Genomic DNA, 24,256 nt, shown 5'->3' on the forward strand with positions numbered 1-24,256 from the left:
TTTTTTTTTTAAGTTTGTTTCATCAACAGCTTCAAATGCATGGTGCCTGCTGCAAATGATAAAACTCCACACAGCGCAGCTCAGTATGCACACAGACATACTTTATTCTGTGTTATAGTTCATATACACACTATTATGCAGGACCATTTGTTAAAATTATGTGTAAGATAATTTACACAATAACTGTAACTGTAAAACATTTTGTGACCACACTACTTTAAATTATTTTTAACCCTTTAAGACCTACCATAGAACCAAGTCCGCCAGAGCTTATATTATATTTTTACATGCTGTAGTGCCATTTTTGGGAGCGTTTCAAGTTGCTATACATCAATACAACCATTATAGCCCAGATTTTAATAATATGTCTGCATTAAGTGCATAGTAATTACATAAATTGGAAAAAAGTGCAATAAACTACAAAAAAATTTAAAATCGTTTTTGTTTTTTTAACATATATTTCTAGTTAGAGAAATTTAAGAGGCTTATCCCTCAAAACTGTAAATACAAAAAAGTTGCACAAAATAGTTTCCTACCACAGGAAATTTATTTTGAGTGTCTTCATAGTTTTATTTTTGAAATACACCAATTTTTATATACTGCAGGAAAAACGAAAATAAATATTATACTGCAAATTTGCAAAAAAAAAAAAAAATGCATCAAAATAAAATATTTCCAGCAGTGCAATATGAGTACTAATGTCATGGTCTGCGGTGGGTGGCTGGAATTTCCATAAGGCTCCTGAACTGACCTGGGATCCGCCCCTGGGCAGGGCCAGCTCCTGCACACTGGAGCCTATTGCAGGCAATCAAGCCAGAGGGATTTAAACCACACTGCCAGTTCGTCATCAACACATGTTGGTAACAGGCCTTATGCTTCAAGTTCTTGCTGTGATCGATCTTGTTAACACGACTCTCTTGTGCTGCAGTTGCTGTATTCACCTTGGCTCACGCTCCACCTCCGGACTCAGGATACCAAGCAATCATTCTGAAAATCTCTCTGTGCCTCACCGGTAGTGATGGGCAGATGAAGCTTCATGAAGCACTGAAGCTTTTCATCCAATTGGTTCACTCCAGTGCAAAGCTTCTTGAAGCTTCATTTGCTCTAGTAGGACACCTACTGGATGTAAAAATAGTAGTTGGCATGAATTTGAAGAGTGTGGCCTTTTGCACACAGCCTGTAAATGTCAACAACAAAAGGAGTGTGTAAAACATGTATATTGTAGTGATGCAGTATACTGTGTATATTTATACTGGCAGTATGGAAAATGATCATTTGGAAATGCTTAAAATGGAAATGATCATTTACTGTGAGGTGAGGTGTGGTTGGGGTGTGGACAGTGGTTGTGCTTTTGTAACGTTGAGGTATGGACAGCTACACACTGAGGCTTTGAGCCTCAGTCCTGCCTGTTCACATTTTATTCTGTAAAAACTAAATTTTCACTGCTTCTATAACCTTTAGTGGGGAGAACATAGCTAGGATTTAATGATTTAACACATCTTTTGAATCCTTTGTCCTCCACAATGCTAAATGGCTGGGAGTCCTCAATCACCATGCTGACCAGGTCTTCATCTATTTGAGATTGTTCTCCTGAGGAAAGACAATAAAGACAAAGGACAAATATAAATATCACACACGTAACTTATAACAGTTGTATAATATTGTTATATCATTTAGTAACATTACTGCATGCTATATTATCATTGCATTTGATGGCTCACCTGGTCTTGCTCCACAATCGGTGTTCCCCCTCCAACGCCCCCTCCATTACTCGACACAGGCTTTGAAGCCTCGATACAGAACGTCACATCACTACTCACCTGCCTGCCCTTCTCCATCTGAAGCCCCGGATCTCAGGCCAGCCTTTCCACGCCACTCAGCCTCCCCTGGATTCTCATCACCCCCCTCTCAACACTCCATGTCCCCTACTGCAAGTAAGAATTGCTACTCTTACAACTGGCCACTTCAGAGCTGCCTCCACTACCTCCCTAACTCCTCTATCTTCTCTCTTCAGTGTGACTGTTCCCTGCTCAGCTCCACTCCGCATCTCAGGCCTCATTCCCTTGCCCTAGCCACGTTCCCCAGGCCACGCCTCGTCAAACTCCACGTCTTATTGGGGTTTTTTTTGTCTTTGCTACGTTTTCTTTTTTGCACTTAAACCTAATAAATTGTTACATCATCTGCTGTCTCTGCTTTGGGTTTCTGCACCTGAGTCCTGTTCAGTACAGGCCACTCGGCCCCGTGACACCTAAGCATCCCAGAAAAGACACAGAAAGTCATAAAGTCAAACATAACTTTTAAAATCACCAGTATAGGCTCATGAGGCCCTGATGGTAAAAAAAACTACATTTCCGCAAAATGACGTCACTTCTGGTTTCGTGCAGGTCATGGCGGACATGAGATAGTTCGTGCTGATGGACGTAGGAAGTGTTACAAACAGCTGATCGGATCGGCAAAGCGTGTTTCTGGAATATTATGTTTTTGTTGCTGCAAGTGCTTTTTATGCAGTTTTGCAAAGCTTTATGTGGAAGGAAACCGTGACCTAGGACAAGCTGATGGCATAAGATGTAAGTACAACTCCTCTGGTTTTAAAAACAGTTACGCAAAACGGAGCGTGCCCGCTCCGACCAGCTTTAAAGGGTTAATGGTTGTTGCACAGAACATGCTGCAGTAATTTATAAGCACATTTAATTTGGGAGCCTCTTTTAATCTGAACATGATTGTTTCAGATTTGATAATCATGTTTATGATGTTTTCTACCTTTGTTTTTCTTTTTTAGCATGGAAGATGTAAGATTTTCCTTAAACAAAAGTTGATGCCACAACAGAATTCAAGTTGTGTCTGGACAGAGAAGATCTTCCAGACAGAGGCCTTCTCCAGTAGTAGAGAAAATAAAAGCTGCATCTGCTACCAGTGTTTGTTTGTTTTTTGTTTCCTTTTATATGATTTGGTGTGTCAAGATGGCTTGCTGTCAGCTGTTACCTGTTTTGTTTGTGGTAGCTTTGTTTACATGTAATTTCTTCAAAAATGTCTCTACTCTTCTGGTGTATGACTTCCATTGTTCCTCTGCTGTGATCCACCTTTCTCCAGGAGGAAATGCCACAGAAGGTAAGGGAAACAGGGCGGCGTGTTGGTAAAATTCAAAAATTGCATGACCGCCCGGGCTCTTTGGGGCTCCAATGAGCTGTCGCATTTTCTTAATTAAGTCTTCACAAAAGGTTAAGAAAATTAACAGCTACCCACCATCATAAATCAAGGGTAAACCTGATTCCTAAACCTAAGAAATGTCAAAGATGACTACTAAAGATGACTAAAGATGTTAGCTCTTATTTTAGCCCATGGAATAAAGATGGTTACTAGTTCTAGATATTTTGGATTATCCAGAACTAATAAATAGGGGTGAGTTTTTGAAAAATGAATTTTCAGGTGGTTCGGTGGTTAGCACTGTTGCCTCACACACTCACAGCAAGAATGTCCTGATTTCCTCCGTCAGGGTCTTTCTGTGTGGAGTTGGGGTCTCTACAGGTACTTCAGCTTCCTCCCAACAGTTGAAAGACATTCAGTTAGTGGGACTAGGTAATTGGAAACTCTGGTGTGAATGGTTGTCTATGTGTTAGCTCTGCGACAGACTGGAACTGTACAGGGTGTACTCTGCCTCTTCCCCTAAGACAGCTGGGATAGGCTCCAGCCCCCCTGTCACCCTGAAGAGGATGGACGGAAATCGATTTTAGCTTGAAAACGAAATTTTTGCCAGAAACTTGAGAATCTCACCTTAAAGCTCACAAAATTATTTCCACACCACCACCACAAACAGCAAATGAAAGGAGGTAACTGGATTCTGCACACATGTAAACATAAAGTGCGTATTGGTCACCTAACCTAACGCCATGGACACGCCGTCGGGGCTGAAAGCCGACATCTCACAGATTCTGATGCTGCAGGTTTTGTAACTCTTTGACCAAAATTTACTGAACCAGCAGCAAAAGAAGATGAAAACTCCACTTCACATTTGATAAACATCAGCATTAATTTGCTCTATTTGCTTACTTATTGCCGCTCAGTTAAAAGTCTGAAATTCAAACAAATGTCAAATGTCTCATTTTTCCACCAAATCATTACATGGAAGTTTTTTAACACTGGAAGGAAAAGTGAAGGAAGTCAGTTTTTAAAGTTTCATGTCACTTGCTCACCATATCTCCTCTTATCACCACTCATTAGAAACATTTATTTATTTGAAGATGCAGTTAGCTGCTGACACGCTGATGATGCTCAGTAAATCTGATCTTTGTATCTTTTTTTTTTTTCGGGATTTATTTGACAGGGACAGTGTTCATGTTCATGGACATCAGGATAAAAACAGAAGATGGAAACCTGCCAGATTTGAGCTAAACTGCTCATTTCCATTACCACAGAGGATCCACCTGTGCTTCCTCTCCTCTCTCCTCCACCTGTTACAGTGAGGGAACGTCCTCCATGATGGAGGAGCTGCTGAAAAGTTCTGAGAGTTTCCTCCAGAGTGAGACCTCTGTCACAGTTCAGAGGATCTACGGCAGCAGAGACCTTCATGGACACTAAAAGTCTCAAACACACAACAACAACATCACACTGACTCCACTCTGACATCACTGATCAATAATCAAAGAACACACAGATCAAACTAATTGATCAGCCATCAGAGGAGTCGGATCAATGGAGCTGCTTCTGTTCCTGATGTCCCCTGTTTGATCCTGGACCTGAACTCTCCCTGCAGAGGAGAAACAACACAGTCAGACAGGGAAATACAGACGTGAACATGAAGAGAGAGAGAGACAGACAGATACCTCTGACTTTCAGCAGCAAAGTTTTCACCCTGATCCAGACGTCCTTGCTGTTGATACCACACTCGTATCTCCCACTGTCCCATTCTGTGGGCTGTTTCAGGGTCAGACTGAGGTCTCCAGTTTTCAGCAGGTCTTCATTCATCTTTGTTCGGTCTCTGTAAACCTGGTGCTGTTTGTGAGGCTGGTCAGAGCCGTTCTCATACACGTGGACCTTGTTATTGATTTGGTCCTTCCAAACCACCGTAGCATCTTCAGGCAGGTTTTGTGTGGTTTTGAAGGGCAGCTGGACAGACTCCGCCCCCTCCTCCACCTCCACCTGACAGACTGAGAGGACAACGAACACAACATGAGCTGTACAAAGTGTGATTGTGATTCGTTACTGGTCAATATTAGAGCTACTACGTTCTTGTACGGAGGCCATTTTGGGCCTTACGTAACATCTGTTTTTAGTCTTGAATGTAGTTGAAACTTTTGTAATTTCCATTGTGATAAATAACAGTTAGAGAGTCATGCATTAAATGGAGCATCAAAGTAAATTTTTTTTGCATTGATGTCAGGGCAGTCTGTTCTTAGTGACATACAAGGAAAAAAGTAAACAATGGTTCAAACCTTTGGGTTTAAGCAGCAATGGTTTTGCTCTGAAAATGTCTCCATTCCTCCAAACTTCACAGATGAAAGCTCCACCGTCACAGTCCGTGGGATGTTTCAGGGTCAGACTGAGGTCTCCAGTTTTCAACAGGTCTTCATTCATCTTCGTTCGGTCTCTGTAAACCTGGTGCTGCTCTTTAAGCTGGTCAGAGCCATTCTGATACATGTGGACCATTCTGGATTTCCCGTCCTTCCAGACCACTATAGCGTCTTCAAGCAGACCTGTGGTATTGAAGGGCAGCTGGAGAGAGTCCACCCCATCCTCCACCTCCACTTGGGGGACTGAGAGGACATCAAACACAAAATTAAAAGTGATAACCAGATAAGCTTTTCACTGTTATCCACTTTCTTGAATACAAATGTGGAATAAACTGCTGAACCACTCCAAAACATTCATTTAGAAACAAAGAGAGAAGACGTCACACATACAAGGATAATTTGGATTCTTTGGACAATCTTTGGACTCAGGCGCAGACTGAGAAAGCACGGTTCAAACATTTCTTTATTAATCACACTGTTGGTGTGCCTGTGGGATCACCAGGTACTTGTAGCTGTCCTCTATGTCTACGCTGTTGCCTTCACCCTGGGTCTACACACCTGAATCAAAGGATTAGTTCATTACCAGGCCTCTGGCGAACTGCAAGACATGTTGAGGAGGTAATTTAGCCATTTGAATCAGCTGTGTTGGATCATGGACACATCTAAAAACTGCAGGACACCGGCCCTCGAGGCCTGAAGTTGGCGACCCCTGCTCTCAAGGGTGGCTGGTTGCTCGGCTTAACCACGTGACTTCTGAGTTGGAGAAGGAAGTCCCGATTTGGCGTCCGCAATACCGTCACAGACCTGAGGCAGAGGAGGGTATGGCGGAGACCATAGAGGGCTTATTGAAGGTAAGGGTGTTAGCACCCTCAACCCTAAGCCTGGTTCTGCCAGAGGTTTCTTCTTGTTAAAAGGGAGTTTTTCCTTCCCACTGTCGCCAAAGTGCTTGCTCGTAGAGGGTCATATGATTGTTGGGTTTTTCTTTGTATCTGTAATTGGTAATAGTGATTAATCAGGCTGTGGGAGGCTCTGATGCCGAGGCAGACCACATGATGCCACTTTTGAGAACCAGGAAGGGTCAATCCGCTGATATTATGTTTGATGACTTGCAGTAGTGTTGGTCTACCATGGGGGGAGACCAAAAGAGGGGATGTTGGAATGATCTTACCTGAAGTGCTTTATTACTGTGCCTTTTATTAATCTCATATTATTCCAAACTTCCATATGATCATATAGAAGTAGTGTTGAGTGGACACAACCCTGAATAATAAAGGCATTAGAATACGTGTCCTTCAGTCGTAGAGTCTCACACATATTTGCCTGTAGAGCAGTAGATAAGAGGGAACCATCTAGTAGTCAAAAGTTACTGAAATGCTGTTGTTTAGACTAGAATGGGGTGGCCGGGAATAAAACTGTCAGGTGCGCGTCACCATTTTGAGATCTGCTGCAACGTGTCATGTAGGACGCATCTCCCTTCTAGAAGTAATGTTAAAAAAAAAAAAGTGTTAAATGGTCTACTGAGCAGTGTTTTGTGTTCCATCGGATGCCTCTGAGGAATCAAAAGAACTCGGTGAAGTGTTGATATTTGGAGTGCTCAGAGTAGAGATGCTACTCCTCCACATCGAAAGGAGGAAATCACAAAAAAGTTGGTCGTGTTCATCTGGACATAGGGTTTTCAGTGGGAGAAATGTTTTGTCAGTCATCCAAGTGTCTTCTCAGCTGACTGCGAATGAACAATAGGCTGGGGGGCGGTGTCAGTTTTTGACCATTAACTCATTCACTGCCAGCCATTTTCATGGCAGTCAACGTAAGTTTTTCAATTGACGTCTATAGACGTCAATGGCAGTGAATGAGTTAATATGCAAGTTGTCATGACCACTGATCTACGACCATTGATCAATGACTACTCATCATCCATCCATTCGCTTCCACTTATCCTTTTTCAGGGTCGCGGGGGGCGCTGGAGCCTATCCCAGCTGTCATAGGGCGAGAGGCGGGGTACACCCTGGACAGGTCGCCAGTCTGTTGCAGGGCCAACACACAGGGACAGACAACCATTCGCACATTCACACCTAATGACAATTTGGATTATCCAATTAACCTATCCCCACAAACTGCATGTCTTTGGACAGTGGGAGGAAGCCGAAGTACCCGGAGGGAACCCACGCAAACACAGGGAGAACATGCAAACTCCACACAGAAAGACCCCGGCCTGATGTTGGAATTCAACTCAGGACCTCCTTGCTGTGCGGCAACAGTGCTAACCACCATGCCACCGTGCTGCCAATAGGCTGGGGGGGGGGGGGGGGGGGGGTCAGTTTTTGACCATTAATATGCAAATTGTCATGACCACTGATCTACGACCATTGATCAATGACTACTCATCAATGACCATGAATACTATTCACAGAGATTTGAGGATTGGCTGCAATCACAGCATTGAAAGATGTACCATTGGGATGTTACATCTCTCTCCACTTGTGTTCCAATTACTGAAGCGTTGGAGGTAGTTCATAAAAGATTACAGGATGACCCCAATACCATCAACAGAATCACTCTCATTACTGACCAAGTGTGTTTGCTCTTGGAACTGTCTTAATTCCACCTATTTCACATACAAGGGTCAGTACTACTGGCAGAAACATGGGTATACCATGGGTTCTTCATTTTCATCCATTGTGTCCAACTTGTACATGGAAGAAGTGGAAAAGGGGGGTTTATTATACTGCCCTGGAACAACACCAAGTGATTAGTTGAGGTACGTGAATAACATCTAGGTAAAATCTAAACCTGAGGATGTACCACAATTCACTGATTATATTAACCTGGTGGACCTACACAAATTCACCAGGGAGGATATGAAAAGTAGCAGGTTAGCCTTCTTAGACTGTGAGATGTCCATCAGTAATGGGGGACATTTAAAAGTTGATATGTACCATAAACCACCACATATGGTTCATTGTATAAGGTTTGACTCTCATCACCCAGTGGAGCACAAACTGGATGTCATCAGGATGGCGCCCACACAAACACAAAGCAGGAGATGAAGCATCGCTGAATATGTTTCCAAACCAACTTCCTTCCAACCCGAAGACAGAAAAATATGGTGAAGCATGTGATGAATAGCATGCTGACTCAATCATTTCTGCATGTTTCCTCATGTTACAGAGGAGGAGAAGATCCAAAGAGGAGGCAGGGGGAGAGGCTCAGGAACAGTTAGGATCAGAGACTTTGAGCCATCATGGACTCCCACTGTGGGGACTCTTAGTCTTGGTCTGTTCAATTAAACGTACAGTTGCTCCCCCTAAAAGTTTTGGCTTTTAGACAACGGCATCAAAGAATTTATATTATTTGAATGAACTGAAAAAAGATTCAAACTTAAAATGTTTAGAGAATAAACTCTTGCATGACCTCTGACCTTTGACCTGTATCTACAGCACTGACCTCTGACTTTCAGCTCCACTTGTTTCTTCAGCAGGATATTTCCCTCCCTGCTGTAGACGGTGCAGATGTAGCTGTCTGTATTCCAGCCTGTGGGATATTTCAGGGTCAGACTGAGGTCTCCAGTTTTCAGCAGGTCTTCATTCATCTTCGTTTGGTCTCTATAAACCTGGTGCTGTTCTTCAGGCTGGTCAGAGCCGTTATGATAAACATAGACCATCCTGCTGCCTCTGTCCATCCACTCCACTTTAGCATCGTCAGGCAGGTGAAGTGTGGTATTGAAGGGCAGCTGGACAGACTCCACCCCTGAATCCACCACTACCCGGGTGACTGAGAGGACAATAAAGCACAACATGAGCTTGGATGGAGACATTTGTGTTGACTCTAACAGGCTGAATGCTGCTGCTTCACTGGGAGCTCACTGTTAGATAGAAAGTGGTCAGTGTGAAGAGGAGACGCAGCAGAAAGATGAAGACTGACAGGAAGAAAGCAGTGAACAGTAGGGATGGGTATCGTTTAGGTTTTATCCGATACCGGTGCCAAACCGGTACTTTTGAAATTGTGCTGGTGCTTAAACGGTGCTCAAACTGGTGCTTAAAGAATGGTGAACATAAAATTGGTCCAAAAACCTCTCATGTTCAGCTGTTTTTTTGTAAAAAGATAACAATGTTAGCCTTTTCTGCAGCTATGGGGCATATATGGCATCACTCTTGGCTGGAAGCAGTGCTTAAACAATGCAAAAAACACAAACTTTGTCCAAAAACCTCTCATGTTTAGCTGTTTCCCTCTTTTTCTTTGATCATTTTAGCCTTTTTGGCCAGGGTGAAGGGAGTATCTGCCATCAAACAAGAAGACAGCCGCATGTAACTACGACGGTGTTTGCTAGTTCACCTTACTGCATTAATGTAATAACGTGGTTAGCCTACTCAACGTAAATTACACACGAACAACATTAAGCTAATCACGCAGAGAAGAACAGCTGCTGCTGCCGTCATCATCCTCATCATTTCTGCTACACTGGCAGGGCTAGGGGCCAGGACTCTCCTCTTCGGGTTTTTGGGGGATGTTGCTAACTCCAGGTCCGATAACAGGCACCACACCCCCAGTAGATGTGCACGGTGTGAGGTCTCGCAACAAGCTATCAAATACGGCGCATTTCTCGGCTTTTAAAAAGAACGCTATGCGTCGCCAGGTGTTTCATCGGATTTGAGGTGTTACCTCCTTTGACAGTATCACAGTATCAGCTTAAAGCACTTGTTGCAGGCTGCTGAGTTTGCATATTTTGCTGTGAAGTACAGCCAGACTTTTGACCGCTTTGCCTTGGGCATTTTAATCTGTAGCTCTGCTCTAAAAGAATGTACCTACCTGGGCCCGCCTACTATCCTCGGAAACGTAAAATGATTGGCTAGAATCTAAAGTGTATCACAGCTCAGGAAAAAAAGCACCGAAATGTGCGCTGCTTTTCGGTCTGGTTACTACTGTTTATGTCAGAACCGGTGCCATCATGGCACCGGATACCGGTACCCATCCCTAGACTGTTGGAGCTGCTGTTAGTGGGACAGGACTTTATTCAGTCTCTGAGGGCCAGATTTGACTTAATGAAGCAGAGAAACAAAGTCTGAGTGTTTCTATCACCAGAGATGGGCAGTAACACGTTACTTGTAACTTTACTTTTTGTAACTTTACATTATTTTTTTCCAAGTAATGAGTAAAGTAAGGGATTACAATTGTAAAAGAGTAATTAGATTATACTTACTTTCCCGTAAGCACGCTGCGTTACTGCATTACTAAACTATGATTTTGTTTGTGAGAGTGTCTCCTGACAATGACGCAAGCGGGTGCGACGGCTGTGGTAGCACGTCTGTAAATCAACAATAGAAAACATGGAGCGAGGGATAGAGTTCAATCGTGCAGCATTAGATACTTGGAAATACCGACATTGCTTTCAATTTGACTCTTTAAAGAGCGACAAAAACATAAGCGTTCATTGCACACTCTGCATCGGAAGAAAACTTCTTTCTACATCGAAAAATTCCACTTCCAACCTGAGCAAGCACCTAGCACACTGCCACAAGAATGTTAAATTAACAGAAAACCCCCAGGATCCCCCCACTGACATGACCGCTGTGGCTACCACATCTACTTCCACTGGGCAAACCTCAGATGAACCCACTCCTACTAAACAGGTTAAACTAGACGTAAGAGCGACAGGACTTAGTGTCGCTGAACTGAAGAAGCTCATCGCTGCCTATATTGTCGAGGACATGTTGCCAATTTCCACTGTAGACTCTGAATCATTCCGATGCATCGTAGAAAAAATACCAACTAAAAGTGATGTCAAGCTGCCCCAGAGAAAGTCATTTGTAGGATACCTTGAGAGAGAATATGATAAAATGAACTCTAACTTGAAGGCTACACTCGAAGAGGTAGAGTTTGTTTCCACCACTGCTGACATCTGGACAGTAAATAATAAACGTTTTATGGGTTCACTGGATTAATTCCACATTACAACGCAACAAGGCCGCCCTAGCATACAACAGAATTAGAGGCAGCCATACCTATGATGTAATTGGAGCAGAGATTGAAGAAATCCATTCATCATATGGACTACAAGGCAAAGTTATTGCCACTGTAACGGATAATGCATCCGATTTTGCCAAAGCATTCAGAGTATGTCAGCCCTGTCATTTGGAGTCTGAATCTGAAAATGAAGAAGGTAATGACGAGGAACTGACCTTTACTGATGTCAAGGAAGCTCTTTCAACCCCATGTGGTGATGCACAGTTTGGCCTCCCTCCACACTACAGATGTGCATCGCACACAATTAACTTGATTTTAACAAGCGATGTTGACAAGCATCTAAATTCCTATGGAGACACCAAGGCTGTATATAGGAGTAGCATTGCAAAATGTTCTGCTCTTTGGACTAAAGCAAGTCGATCAACATTAGCCTCTGAACAGGTAGAGGAAGTCAGCCAGAGGAAACTAATGGTACCGACATCCACAAGGTGGAATTCCCTGTATGAGGCCATTTCTAGAATCATCACAATTCCCTTGAATGATTTTAATCCCCTGTGTGTAAAGCTGGGAATCAAGTGACTTAATGAAAGGGAGTACCAGTTCTTGAAAGAGTACTGTACGGTGATGAAGCCCCTGACAGTGGCTCTCGACATCTTACAAGAGGATGAGTGCACCTATGGGGCTTTACTACCAACACTCACAAGCCTGAGGTCAAAGACGCTTGCCCTGACCTCTCTAGAATGACAGCCAACCTTCCAGATGTCATTGTAAAGGTAAGATTATTATTAATTGCTTTGGGTGGTTTTGTTAAATTTGTTATACCATTCAGAGTGGGTGGATGTTATACTTTGTTTTAAGCAGCGTGTAAAATTATTAAAATGATAGAATAAAAGACCAAGTATTTACCCCTTGTTAAATATCATAATAGTCGGCCTCATCACTGATGGGGACGACAAGGAGTACAGCTGACTGACTCAGGACTTTGTGGACTGGTGCCAGCTGAACTACCTCCAGATCAACGCCAGTAAAACCAAGAAGCTGGTGGTAGACTTCTGCAGGCACAAGCATCCTCCACTGCAACCACTGAACATCCAAGGTATCGGACATTGAGGCTGTGGACAGCTACAGGTACCTTGGTGTTCATCTGAACAACAAACTGGACTCATAATTCAGATGCCCTCTACAGGAAAGGGCAGAGCAGGCTGGACCTGCTGCGGAGACTCAGGTCGTTTGGAGTAGAGGGCCCACTCCTTCTATGACTCTGTGGTGGCTTCAGCCATCTTCTATGGTGTGGTCTGCTGGGGCGGCAGCATCTCTGCCGGGGACAGGAAGAGACTGAACAAGCTGATCAGAAGGGCCAGCTCTGTTCTAGGATGCCCTCTGGACCCAGTGGAGGTGGTGAGTGACAGGAGAATGGTGGCTAAGCTGTCATCCCTGTTGGACAACATCTCCCACCCCATGCAGGAGACTGTGACAGCACTGAGCAGCTCATTCAGTGGCTGCAGCACCCACGGTGTGGGACGGAGAGATTTTGCAGGTCTTTCCTCCCCACTGCTGTCAGACTCCACAACAAAGACTTTTGCAGCTGATCAAACCCTCACACGTGCAATAAGACTGCTATATGTGCAATTCTTGTACAATTCTTCTTCTGACGAAGTTGTACTTTTGTATTTTCTTACTCAGTTGTATATAGCATTTGTATTTCTATTTTATTCTATTGTATATATTATTTTATTCTATTCTATTTTATTCTAAGGTATATAGTATTTTATTTTATTTTATTGCATTCCAGTGTTTTCTAATTTCTGCTACATAACTTTGCACTTTTGCTGTAACAAAACAAATTTCCCACCTGTGGGACTAATAAAGGTCATCTTATCTTATCTTATCTTATCTTATATCAGGGATATTGATCATCATTAATCAAGAATATTAATCAAAATATCAACAAAAGCCTCAACCAAAATTAAATCTCATACAGTATTGATAATAGAAACATGTGCTAACACTTTTAGCAGGCTTAGAATCAGAATCAGAATCAGAATACTTTATTGATCCCTGGGGGAAATTATTTTTTGTTATTTTTTGTTCTTACATGCTAACCCTACTTTTTAACTCACTGAGACCTATCGAAACACTTCAGATTAATCAAAAACAAGTATTTCCCTCACGGAAGTCTTTAAATGTCCTTTACTTGTCATTAAACTTGCTAACCTTAGTGAACAGAGCATTAGATAGTCTGAAGCTCTGTGCGGTTCGCTCGTGAACTGTACATGCTGCTTTCAAGTGCAGAGCAACAAACTACAGTGGAATCCTGACTTGCGAATACCCCATTTAATGAAAAATTCAACTTACGAAGGCACTTGAATGCAATATCTCTGCCTGCGTTACGGCAAAATGCCGGCGTAACGAAATCCACTGGCTCTGATTGGCTGAGCCCAGAATGCCCAGAATGCCTTCTGAATCATGTGACAACCCCTTAGCTTTTGTACTTGCGCTTCACTGTTCCACTTGAATGACGTATTGTTGTTGCAGTTAGTAATTAGCCTATAGCCTATTGTTCACTCAAAAGGCGTAATGGGTGCTTCGACTTACAAAAGACCCTCGGGAACGAATTAATTTTGTAAGTCAGGGTTCCACTGTATTTGAACTGATCTAACTTTATTAACACAGACAAAGATTTGTGCATCAGCTGCTGTTTGCTGCTATAGATATAATCCAGCTGATGTGGAGAACTACATGTGACACTGTGATGCAGCCATAAATCTGACTGATTTCTTTCCATTTTCAAAGGTTGATGCATCAGGTAAAGTCCTTAAAAAGCTCAGAAATAAAGAGAAAGGTTGGTTAAAGCAAAGAGAGGCACTGGCAGCCTTTAAGACACTAAACAAGAGAAACAGATCAGAGAACATCAGACTGAATAAGTGGAATAAAGTGAAACAGAGAACTAACGCTCCCTAAGAATGGAGCTGTCAGAGGAAGAGAGCAGCAAACTGAAAGTCTCTGTTAGCTGCAGAGCTCTGAAACTTCACACAGCTTTGGATGATAACATGGAGAAAGGATGTGGAGATATGACTGATTATAGATGAGGACCAATGAAGGTTTTTACTGAGATTAGCTTAGCCTGTGTTTTAGCCACATGCTAAACAAACACATGTTCAGAAACTAGAAGATGTTACCTTTCAGATGAAGTCTCACACATGAACTTTGCTCCTACAGTTCATCTGCTGAAGCTTTTACATTTGGCTGGAAATCAAATAAAAACCAAAACAGCCACAAACATCAGACATGCTAACACTGTAACATTATTGGATGGAGCCACTGAGACTGAACCACCATCATGAGTCTGACCTCTGACCTTTGACCTGTATCTACAGCACTGACCTCTGACAGTGAGATTCACTTGTTTCTTCATCAGCATGTTTCCCTCCCTGCTGTAGGCAGTGCAGGTGTAGGTGGAGTTGTCTCCATCTGTGGGCTGTTTCAGGGTCAGACTGAGGTCTCCAGGTTCCAGTAAGTTTCTCTTCATCTTTGTTCGGTTCTTGTATTTATCGTCCTGTTCTTCAGGCTGGTCAGAGCCGTTCTCATACATGTGGACCTTCCTGTTGTTTGCATCCTTCCACTCCACTTTAGCATCTTTAGGCAGGCAAACTGTGGTTTTGCAGATCAGCTGGACAGACTCCACCTCTGAATTCACCCCCACCTTATAAACTGAGAGGACAACAAAGCACAACATGAGCTGTAGTGAAGTTACTAATGTTCTCCTTATGACCTGTTATAGTGGACTTATTCCTGTGCTTGTCCTGTTAGACCTCAGTGTAGACCACAACATTTTACTGCAAACACTAGAACACACCAGAGTTATTAAAGGGAATTCACTGCAGTGATTTGAATCACATCTGATAGATTCCAGTTTGTTTATGTAAATGAGGAGTTTTCTTTGCACACAAAAATTATTCATACATTTATTTGATTACCATGCATATGCTATGCATTTGATTTTTATTTCTGATATCATTCAAATCAATCAGTTACAGGCATGTCTTAAGAAGATAAAGGCCTGGAGGACATCTAATTTCCTTCTTCCAAATTCTTTACATACTTGACCTTTATGTGAAATTAAACCCTACTGATTTATTTTTCACTAACATGTCCATATTGGTATTTTTGCAAATATCAGTGACCAATGTGTGATTGCTGATATCTGGCAGAACCACTAACCTGTATTTTTAATGTAAGCGTTTAAACAGTGAAATCCCTGAAATATGGAAATCTGTGTATTTTCCTTTGCTGAATGGATAATTCAGATGTTACCAACTACCAGTGTTGGGCGAGCTACTTTGAAAACGTAACTAATTATAGTTACTAGTTACCTCTTCAAAAACAGTAACTGAGTTAGTAACTGAGTTACAATATTCTAAAAGTAATTAATTACTTGAAAAGTAACTATTGTGTTACTTTAAAAAAATGTTTAACCCTCTGGGTCCAGGGTATAATTGGCCATTTTTGACTACTTTTGATGTGACCTCTTCATTTCACCCTTAAAAACTATTTACTTTGCCTTGTTTGGTATCATCCTTTTCAACACAACCTCACATGCCTGAATTTACAGTCAGGTTTTCATTTAGATATACTGTATTAACACAGTTGATCTAAAATAAAATAAAAAATTAAAATCAGAGTAGAAAAAGTTATATTTTTTACTGTAACAACCACAAACATGTTTAATGAATCCTATTTCATAACTTTAAATGCAAATATAAATTGTCAGTTTTAAAATCATATGTACAAATTTTGCAAACAACAGTTATTTGCAGCCATTAACCTTTTACCCCTTTTTTAAATAACCATTTCAAACTATTTACAGAACAATCAGCTGTTCTGCATTCAATAAGATGCCACAAATTATCTGTGCCACTCCAAAAAATAATAATTTCTGTCCACTATAAAGGAGAACATCACAGCCTGATACCTGTTGACATGGTGCATTTTCCTCCCCCTATATTGTTTAACACGAATCTGGTTTCACGTGGCCTATCTACGGTGGCCCCTAGAGACAACTCATGTACAAACTCCAAAACACTTGCAAACTCCAAAACACTTGCAAACTCCAAAACACAACGGAAGTGCTCCCGGACGCTAGGGGCAGTGTTGAGCTCGATTTACAAAATAAACGGCAAGTTTGTCTGTATGGGACGGTCTAGTCTCTGTCGAGCTTCCCAGGTTGCCTAGCAACCATGATACTAACTGCTGGAAACGTGTCATACAACTTGGTTTGACAGAAATGAAGGAGAACATATTTAGTTCATTTGTTTGTTTCTACAAGAGCTTTGTGTGATTTGATAAGTATCTGAGGCTGAGACCACAGGACAGCAAAACATGATTTTTGGGCTTCATTTCTGTGCTGAACAGTCATTTAAGATTAGCTAGTAAATAACAATTAGCTGATGTTGTTCATGAGACTAAAGTCATATCACTTTGGTAATGTAAATATAATATGGCCAATATTATAGTTATTATATTAATCATTATTAGCTATTACAGCAGTGAACATGAACTCTGTGTCAAATACTGAGCCCAGTACAGATTCAAGTTGCAGTTATTTATATGTCTTATCACCTTAAATCTTCACTCAAAGACAAGTATCTTTGACAGTGCATATATAGGTGTATCATATATAAGAGACAAATGTTGTTCCTTCAGTATGTTGCCATTACTAAATTTGGCTCATTGCTTACATATATTTATAAAAAGCAAATGTACAAGCTGTGATAACTGTGTCTGATAGAATGAAGAGTAGACTGATATATGAAATATTCCTTTATTGGGTGAGAAAATCAGACCATGTCATAACTGCTTTAAGTCATACAGAATAGATAGCAGAGCCTTAAACAGGCGGACTTCTGCTAAATGGGTCAAACTGGGCAGAAAGTCTACAAACACATAACATCCTTATAGAATATGATGTAACACTATAGATCAACTTACCTCAGAATATATAAAGCATATAAACAGTTACAGCAATATGATGCAACAAACACAGCAGTGCTACTGATCCAAAATCCTCAAAGCTTCATAGAACTGTAACAAACATTTATTTTTAGCTCCATTCTGCTGCTGATACATACTTTAGGTTTCTGAACATTACACTTGTTGCTGCCTTTCATAGTGTGTAACTTGAAGGCCCTGAGTACTTTCTCCCACACTGAAAACACTGGGATGATCACATTATTTGAACATTACCTAATAAGACTGATTCAGGACAGACAATTAGTTATGTTAAACTTTCCTAGCAGTCCTTCACAAACAGGGAACAGTCTGTCTATTCTCTCCATCTGTCAGCTGCTGCTGGCTCTTCCTCCTCCTCTTCCTCACACACTGCTGAGTTTGTCCTGGTGGATCATCAGGGCTGCAAAGCCTCATAGATGATATGCAGCAGTGGGTCCCTCAGTCTGTCCTCACTCTGGACACTTGCAGTCGTCACACATGGAAATCAAATGTGTGATAAGCTGCAGGATTCAAACACAAGTGTAACTTATAAACACATGTTCATACTTTTATTCCACAATCAGAAAGAAACAGAGAGAGAGTGCAGGACAGACAGGTGACAGTCTCAGGTGTACACACTGCTACAAACAGGAGGATTTAGTGTTTGTGTTATTACGAGTGCTAAACAAGAAGAGTTCCAGATGGTGCAGTGGACACATGTGTGACTGCTGTGATTAAAGCATCTTTCTTTCAGCTTAACGAGTGAACCGTCAGCTCGTTCAAACACACGTTAAAGTCCGTTTGGCTCGACACCACCGAACAGAGGCAGCAATATAACATAGCTAACATTAACAGTGCAGTGAATCCTGCTGGTGCCGTGATATTCAGGACTGCAAACAGAGCAGCATCACTGACTTTCAGCTTGTTGTGTTTGTGGATATATGACTGACTTTAATTATCCATAAAATCATCAGATTCTCTGTAAGATTAAGGTCGACTATCGAACGGCGTATAAAGGCTTTAAAACAAAGTAAACGCTGAAAGTTCAAACATCGCTAATGTCACATAACTTTGCCGGCATGTGGCCAACAGTAATGTTTTAATGTTTCTCATTATTAAACATTTGCACATAAATAAGTGACATAACATTCAGTACTTACTTTTGAAAGTTTACTCTTTGGCTGCTCCGCTTCCACTTTTTTGAAGTGTCTCCCAGTCCCAGTGCACTTGTTAGCATGTTTTGGTTCATGCAACTGGTCCGTCCGCTTATTGTCTCCCCAGAAACATTTCCGTTGTGTTGTGTGTGCTTTTGCAGCGTTTTTCTTTTTGCAGCGTTTTTCTTTTTGCAGCATTTTTCTTTTTGCAGCGTTTTTCTTTTTGCAGCATTTTTTCTTTTTGCAGCATTTTTCTTTTTGCAGCGTTTTTCTTTTCGCAGCATTTTTCTTTTTGCAGCATTTTTCTTTTCGCAGCGTTTTTCTTTTCGCAGCGTTTTTCTTTTTGCAGCATTTTTCTTTTCGCAGCGTTTTTCTTTTCGCAGCATTTTTCTTTTTGCAGCATTTTTCTTTTCGCAGCGTTTTTCTTTTTGCAGCGTTTTTCTTTTTGCAGGTGTTTTTCTTTTTGCAGGTGTTTTTCTTTTTGCAGCATTTTTCTTTTTGCAGCATTTTTCTTTTTGCAGCGTTTTTCAGCATTTTTCTTTTTGCAGCGTTTTTCTTTTTGCAGCGTTTTTCTTTTTGCAAGCGTTTTTCTTTTTGCAAGCGTTTTTCTTTTTGCAGCATTTTTCTTTTTGCAGCATTTTTCTTTTTGCAGCGTTTTTCTTTTTGCAGCATTTTTCTTTTTGCAGGTGTTTTTCTTTTTGCAGCGTTTTTCTTTTTGCAGCGTTTTTCTTTTTGCAAGCGTTTTTCTTTTTGCAGCATTTTTCTTTTTGCAGCATTTTTCTTTTTGCAGCGTTTTTCTTTTTGCAGCATTTTTCTTTTTGCAAGTGTTTTCTGAAGTTGCAGTCCGTTTGGCCTCTCAGGGCCACCGTAAAAAAAAAGGCTTTAGGATATAAGGTTTCCTGGAATAATCTACAAATTGAGCTAAAATTGTCAGAAACGAGAGAACAGCTCTTTTGGTCAGTGTTCTTGTTTTGGTCTGTTATTGCACACAACTCATACATTTGTGTTCACTGGTCTGTACAGAATATAGTATTTAAACATTCTGAATGAATATTGGTTCTTTACTTGTTATATTATTAGTGGTATTTGTTGTAACATCTTCTGCCCCCTGCTGGTCTCTCTTGGAAATATGAGAAACGAGTCTTTTGTCTGGATTAACTGCAGATAATGAAAGAACAGCTTGTCCACATGCAGCCTCTGTGTCAGATCAATGCAGTGAAGCACACACACTGTTTAGTAAAGTCGTGTTGTGGAGCTGTTTCACTGATCAATGACTGAGTCTGAAGGAGGTTTTCTGACTTCTGGAACAAACCTGGAAGTTTCTCTTCAGCTCTCTGTATCAGCTGTTTGTAACTCTCAACTCTTTCAGCTTCTGGAGCAAGTTTGTGTGAGCTCTACTTGTGTATAGTACGGAACACTCACCTGATTTATAATATTGACGGAAATAACATATGAGACTTCCAGAAACCAAAAGAAAAATCAGCAGAATCAGGAGAGCTTTGGCCCAGGATGGAAACCGTTCTGTGAAGTTCAGAAAAACATGACCTTTGACCTCTGACTGAATGTGGTGATATATTTTATTGAACATACCTCAAGCTAATATTTTTTGAGTGAACATATTTATGCAGCAATAAAATAGTAAAGTTTTATCTGAGTGATGTCAGATGTATCTACAGCAGATGTTTGTTGCTGACCTTTGACCTGCAGCTGTACATCACTCCGACTCAGCTCATCTCCAAAGTCTCTGACGGAGCAGGTGTAGGTGGCGCTGTCAGACAGTTGGAGGTTGGTTAGGTTCAGGCTGAGGTCTCCAGTTTCCAGAGCGTCAGCCTTCATGGATGTTCGGCCGCTGTAACGCTGGTTTTGATCTTTCAGTTCGTCTCCTTGAAGCTGACGCTGGTGGACGGTTGGAGGACTGAGGTCGGAGCGACTCCACACCACTGTGGATTTAGTCAGATTAAAAGTGTCGACGTGACAGGGCAGGATGAACGTGTCCCCCTCATGCAGCTCCACAGCTGAGGCATGCTGGGAAACTGAGGACACACAGAAAGAGACTCCATGAGTCACTTTAAGGTGAAGATCAAGTTTAGACACATTTACAGAAACCAGGAGACAGAACGACAGAAACATTCAACATTTTAACAACTCATTAAAAAGAACACAGCGCAGATCAGAGGCAGGAAGTCCATCACATAAAAATGTCAAACTAAGTCCAAAGTCTGAAACAGTGAGAAGTTCTAACAACAACCCAACAAAGAACATTACCTCCTACATTCTGTTCCTAACTACTGTGTACACCATGTGATAGTTGCTTGTTGTAGTTCTTATGTATTTGGTGACTTATTTGGAAAGACAGGGCGAGATGTTCTCAGCATTTGTTGGTAACTGGTGGGTCAAACCCGCAAACAAAAACTTTGTCTCTATCCTGTAACTGTTCGTCTCCAAAAGCTCAGGATTACAACCATAAATAACAAAAACCATGACAGTGTGTCAGGCGCGGATCAAGGTTTGTTTAAAGAAAATATCTTTCTGACACATGCACAACTGAAACCAGCTAACAGTATTCAGGCTCCGCCCACAGCACCACAATAGTCTCTACACAATGATTTCTGTTACAGCCCAGGAACCTAATCTTCCCATTTATGACTCAGTTACAGATCTGACAGGTGTTTGGTGGTCCAGATGTCAAAGCACACCTAACATCTGGACCATGTATTATAGATCTGTGGCTGAACAGTGGAGACAGACATTAAAGTGGAAAATAACTCTTGTCTTGTTACGTCTAATTTCTCCCACTTGTGTTTTCCTCCTGTCTCAAATTCCCTGATTACTCCACTGTGTATTTAATCCCCATGTTTTCCTTTCCCTGGATCGTGTCATGTTGTCGCTATGCTGTATGTTTGTTTCGTGCTCCTGTTAGTTGGCTAATGTTTAATTTCTAGTTTCAAGTGTGAGGTTTTGGTTGGTTTTAGTAAGTCTTTATTTTCATGAAGAGTTTTTCCCACAATACAAGCTACATTATGGGTTTAAGTCACATTTTTGAGATCCTGCATTTGGGTCTAATCCTCCCTGCCGCACAGCACGTCATGACAGAACGACCAAACCAAACAAGCGACCCAGCAGCACTCTTGCCGTCTGAGGAGCTCCAGGAGGATATTATTTACTCTGTGAATAAGTTATCTGACCTGTGGCTGGATCATTCTGAAAAGGAGTTTTAGTGAGCTGTAGATAAATGGCTACAATGCCTGGATTCTGGTCTCTCCTGGTTACCGAGTGTGCTTCACCAACTTTTGCAGCACTTTTTGCTACACACACCAGGGCCCAACTGGTCCGTCCAACGATCTTCTGTCTCCACTGGAGGTCCCAAGGGGTTGCTTCAGCCACCTGTCTCCTTTGGAGGCTCTGAGCCTGTCCAGCCATCAGCGCCGCCATCAGCGCCACCACTTCCACTACCTGCAGCAGCCATGTCCCCGGCCTTTCAGCTGCCCGAGGCTGCTCCACCTTCGTCTGGTCCTGCCTTGCCTGGTCCACCACCGTCTTTTCCTGCCTCGTCTGGTCCCGCGGCTCTCACACCGCCGTCTCGGCCAAATCTAGCACGGCCTGCTTGCCCACGTCCACATCCAGCATGGCCTGCTCGTCCAAACACGGCACACCATCGCCGGCCACTTTTCCAGCCATTAGCTAAGGATCTTTGCCGTCATGGATGGCCTTCTCACCTATGTGGCCAGTGCCACTTGACCTGCGGTGGGGCTCCTGATCTGCTCTGTCATTGCCACTGACTTGCCACCCCGGGTCGGTCTTCTGCTTTGGTTCTGCTCCCAGGATTTTCAGTTTCTTGTGTTTTGTATTATTTTACATGATTTATGTTCAGTTTTTCTAGTTGTGCTGTTCAGATTATCTTTATTCAATGTTTCAGCTTAATTCTGATTATCAGTAGTAACTTAGTTCTTAGGTTTTGTTCTTTTAGTATTTAGTATTTAGTATTTATTTATTTATTGTCATTGTCAAGAACAATGAAATTGCGTTTGGGGCTTCCATACAACCCAAAAAAAAGAAGAAAATAATAAATACCCCTTAAAACCCAAGTGTACATATTTAACCCAGTGTGACTCCAATGCAATAAGACAATCCTTAGCAATAATGTTCGTAGAAATTCAGACAAAGACCTGAGAAACATGACAAAATACAACAATGCAACCCATTCAATATTATTGTACTGTGAGATATGATATCAGATATGATAGTTATCTATTTAAGAAAGAGGGGGGGGCAGGAGGGGGAAGAGAATAAAGATATGATGCACCAATGCAGACCAGTTCATTGCTATTAAGAAGTTGGATATGGTTATTGTCCGTGAGAGGGGGGCAGAGAGTTCAGGAGCCTCACAGCCTGTGGATACAGGCTGTTGGCCAGTCTGGATGTTAGTAGATCATCTCTGTTGTATTGAAGTAACTTCAGACTGTGTGAAATAATACACAGTACCACCAAAAGTGCCCTTGTGTTTACTGTAGGTTTAGTTCAGTGTCGTGTGTTTCCTGTTTTACATTGCCATGCACTTCAACACATTAAAGAGAGAGAGATGAAAGAAAAGCTGATGATGAGAGCAGAGAGAGGAAGGTGTACTTACCGTGCAGGAGGATCACAAACACCACAAACATCTTCATGTTCCTGTCAAACTCAGAGACTCTTTAAAAGCCCTTCAGGACATCAGCTCACAGCAGCTTCACTTTCCTCTGCTGATCATCTACTGACACTCTCACACTGCTTCACTGTCACAGCTCAGAGTTCAGCTTCACACTTTGTTAAAGCACATCTGTGGAATGAAGTCCGGCCGGCCACAGATCACTTCTGAGGAAAGAGGAGGACGTCGGCTTTCCTCGTAGTTTCACGCCCGAGCGCTCCGGGTGGAGGCGGCTGCTGCGGCCTCACCCTGACACGCACAAAGCTCCGCCTCCAGTCCTGACGCTGAAACATCCACTGTAGCTACAATGATGCAGATGTGACCCTCAGCAGCTGGATTTCCTCTCCATAGATGTGTTTCCATGCAGATCATGGACATAAAGCAGCTCCAGGATGAAGAGTGTGAAAGAACTTCTTCCACTACAGTATTCATTACAGCACTGTGGCACTCCACAAACCCTCACACTGTCTCAATCCCTGTTTCCAGTTTGACTGAGAGAAGGCCTGAAGCTCAGCCAATCACAGGACAGGAAGTGATCAGCTGACACAGTGATTTGAAGGTTGAGCTGTCAGGGTGAGGCTGCTTCGTGCAGGTGTGAAACTATGAGGAAAACTGACAAAGCGAAGAGTCTCAAAACTACACAAACACAGGTGTGTATCAGGTGACTCATGAGTGTATTTAATGTTCTATCAGTGAGTGAAAAGAACATGAAAGAGGACAGGAGAGGAAGAAGAGAGCTTAAATTTAAATGGAAGGATGCTTATTTAAAGCTTACATCTAAGTCCTCATGTTCTCTAATCAAATATTGGATCTGTACATGTGACATCATGTTTTTCCACATTGTGAAACCTGCTGCTAACTGGGTTATTTAAAGACTACATGTAAAATCCTCTGCAGGCTAGGGCAGGATAAACAGGTTAGTTTACTCGTGTTTACTGTGATGTAAATCCATCACAGGATTTAGA

General features: G+C 42.0%; 1 protein-coding gene and 1 long non-coding RNA gene across 2 annotated transcripts; one reads left to right on the forward strand and one right to left on the reverse strand.

The window, feature by feature from the left end:
* The first annotated feature begins 533 nt into the window (after positions 1–533).
* On the forward strand, positions 534–2,181 carry LOC145425909 (uncharacterized). The gene is made up of 2 exons (XR_013906676.1): positions 534–1,934; positions 2,015–2,181. It is a non-coding gene; the product is annotated as an uncharacterized LOC145425909 (long non-coding RNA).
* A 1,977-nt stretch (positions 2,182–4,158) lies between these two features.
* LOC113015966 (butyrophilin-like protein 2) lies at positions 4,159–23,801 on the reverse strand. Its single transcript, XM_026158365.2, has 8 exons — positions 23,238–23,801; positions 20,305–20,643; positions 20,033–20,131; positions 14,853–15,179; positions 8,952–9,278; positions 5,430–5,750; positions 4,821–5,144; positions 4,159–4,744 (listed from the first exon to the last, which is right to left on the reverse strand). The coding sequence occupies exons 1-8, from the start codon at positions 23,272–23,274 to the stop codon at positions 4,653–4,655; spliced, it is 1,866 nt and encodes a 621-aa protein (XP_026014150.2). The 5' UTR covers positions 23,275–23,801; the 3' UTR covers positions 4,159–4,652.
* Between the last annotated feature and the right edge of the window lie 455 nt (positions 23,802–24,256).

The sequence above is a fragment of the Astatotilapia calliptera genome, chromosome 3, assembly GCF_964374335.1.
Source record: "Astatotilapia calliptera chromosome 3, fAstCal68.1, whole genome shotgun sequence".
NCBI classification, from domain to species: Eukaryota; Metazoa; Chordata; class Actinopteri; order Cichliformes; family Cichlidae; genus Astatotilapia; species Astatotilapia calliptera.

Coding starts and splice junctions, on each gene's coding strand:
- LOC113015966 (XM_026158365.2), bottom strand. CDS start 23,274: ATGAAGATGTTTGTGGTGTTTGTGATCCTCCTGCACG. Junction 15,180..20,032: donor CCGTCAATATTATAAATCAG/GTGAGTGTTCCG, acceptor TTGTCCTCTCAG/TTTATAAGGTGGGGGTGAAT. Junction 4,745..4,820: donor TTTGCTGCTGAAAGTCAGAG/GTATCTGTCTGT, acceptor TCTCCTCTGCAG/GGAGAGTTCAGGTCCAGGAT.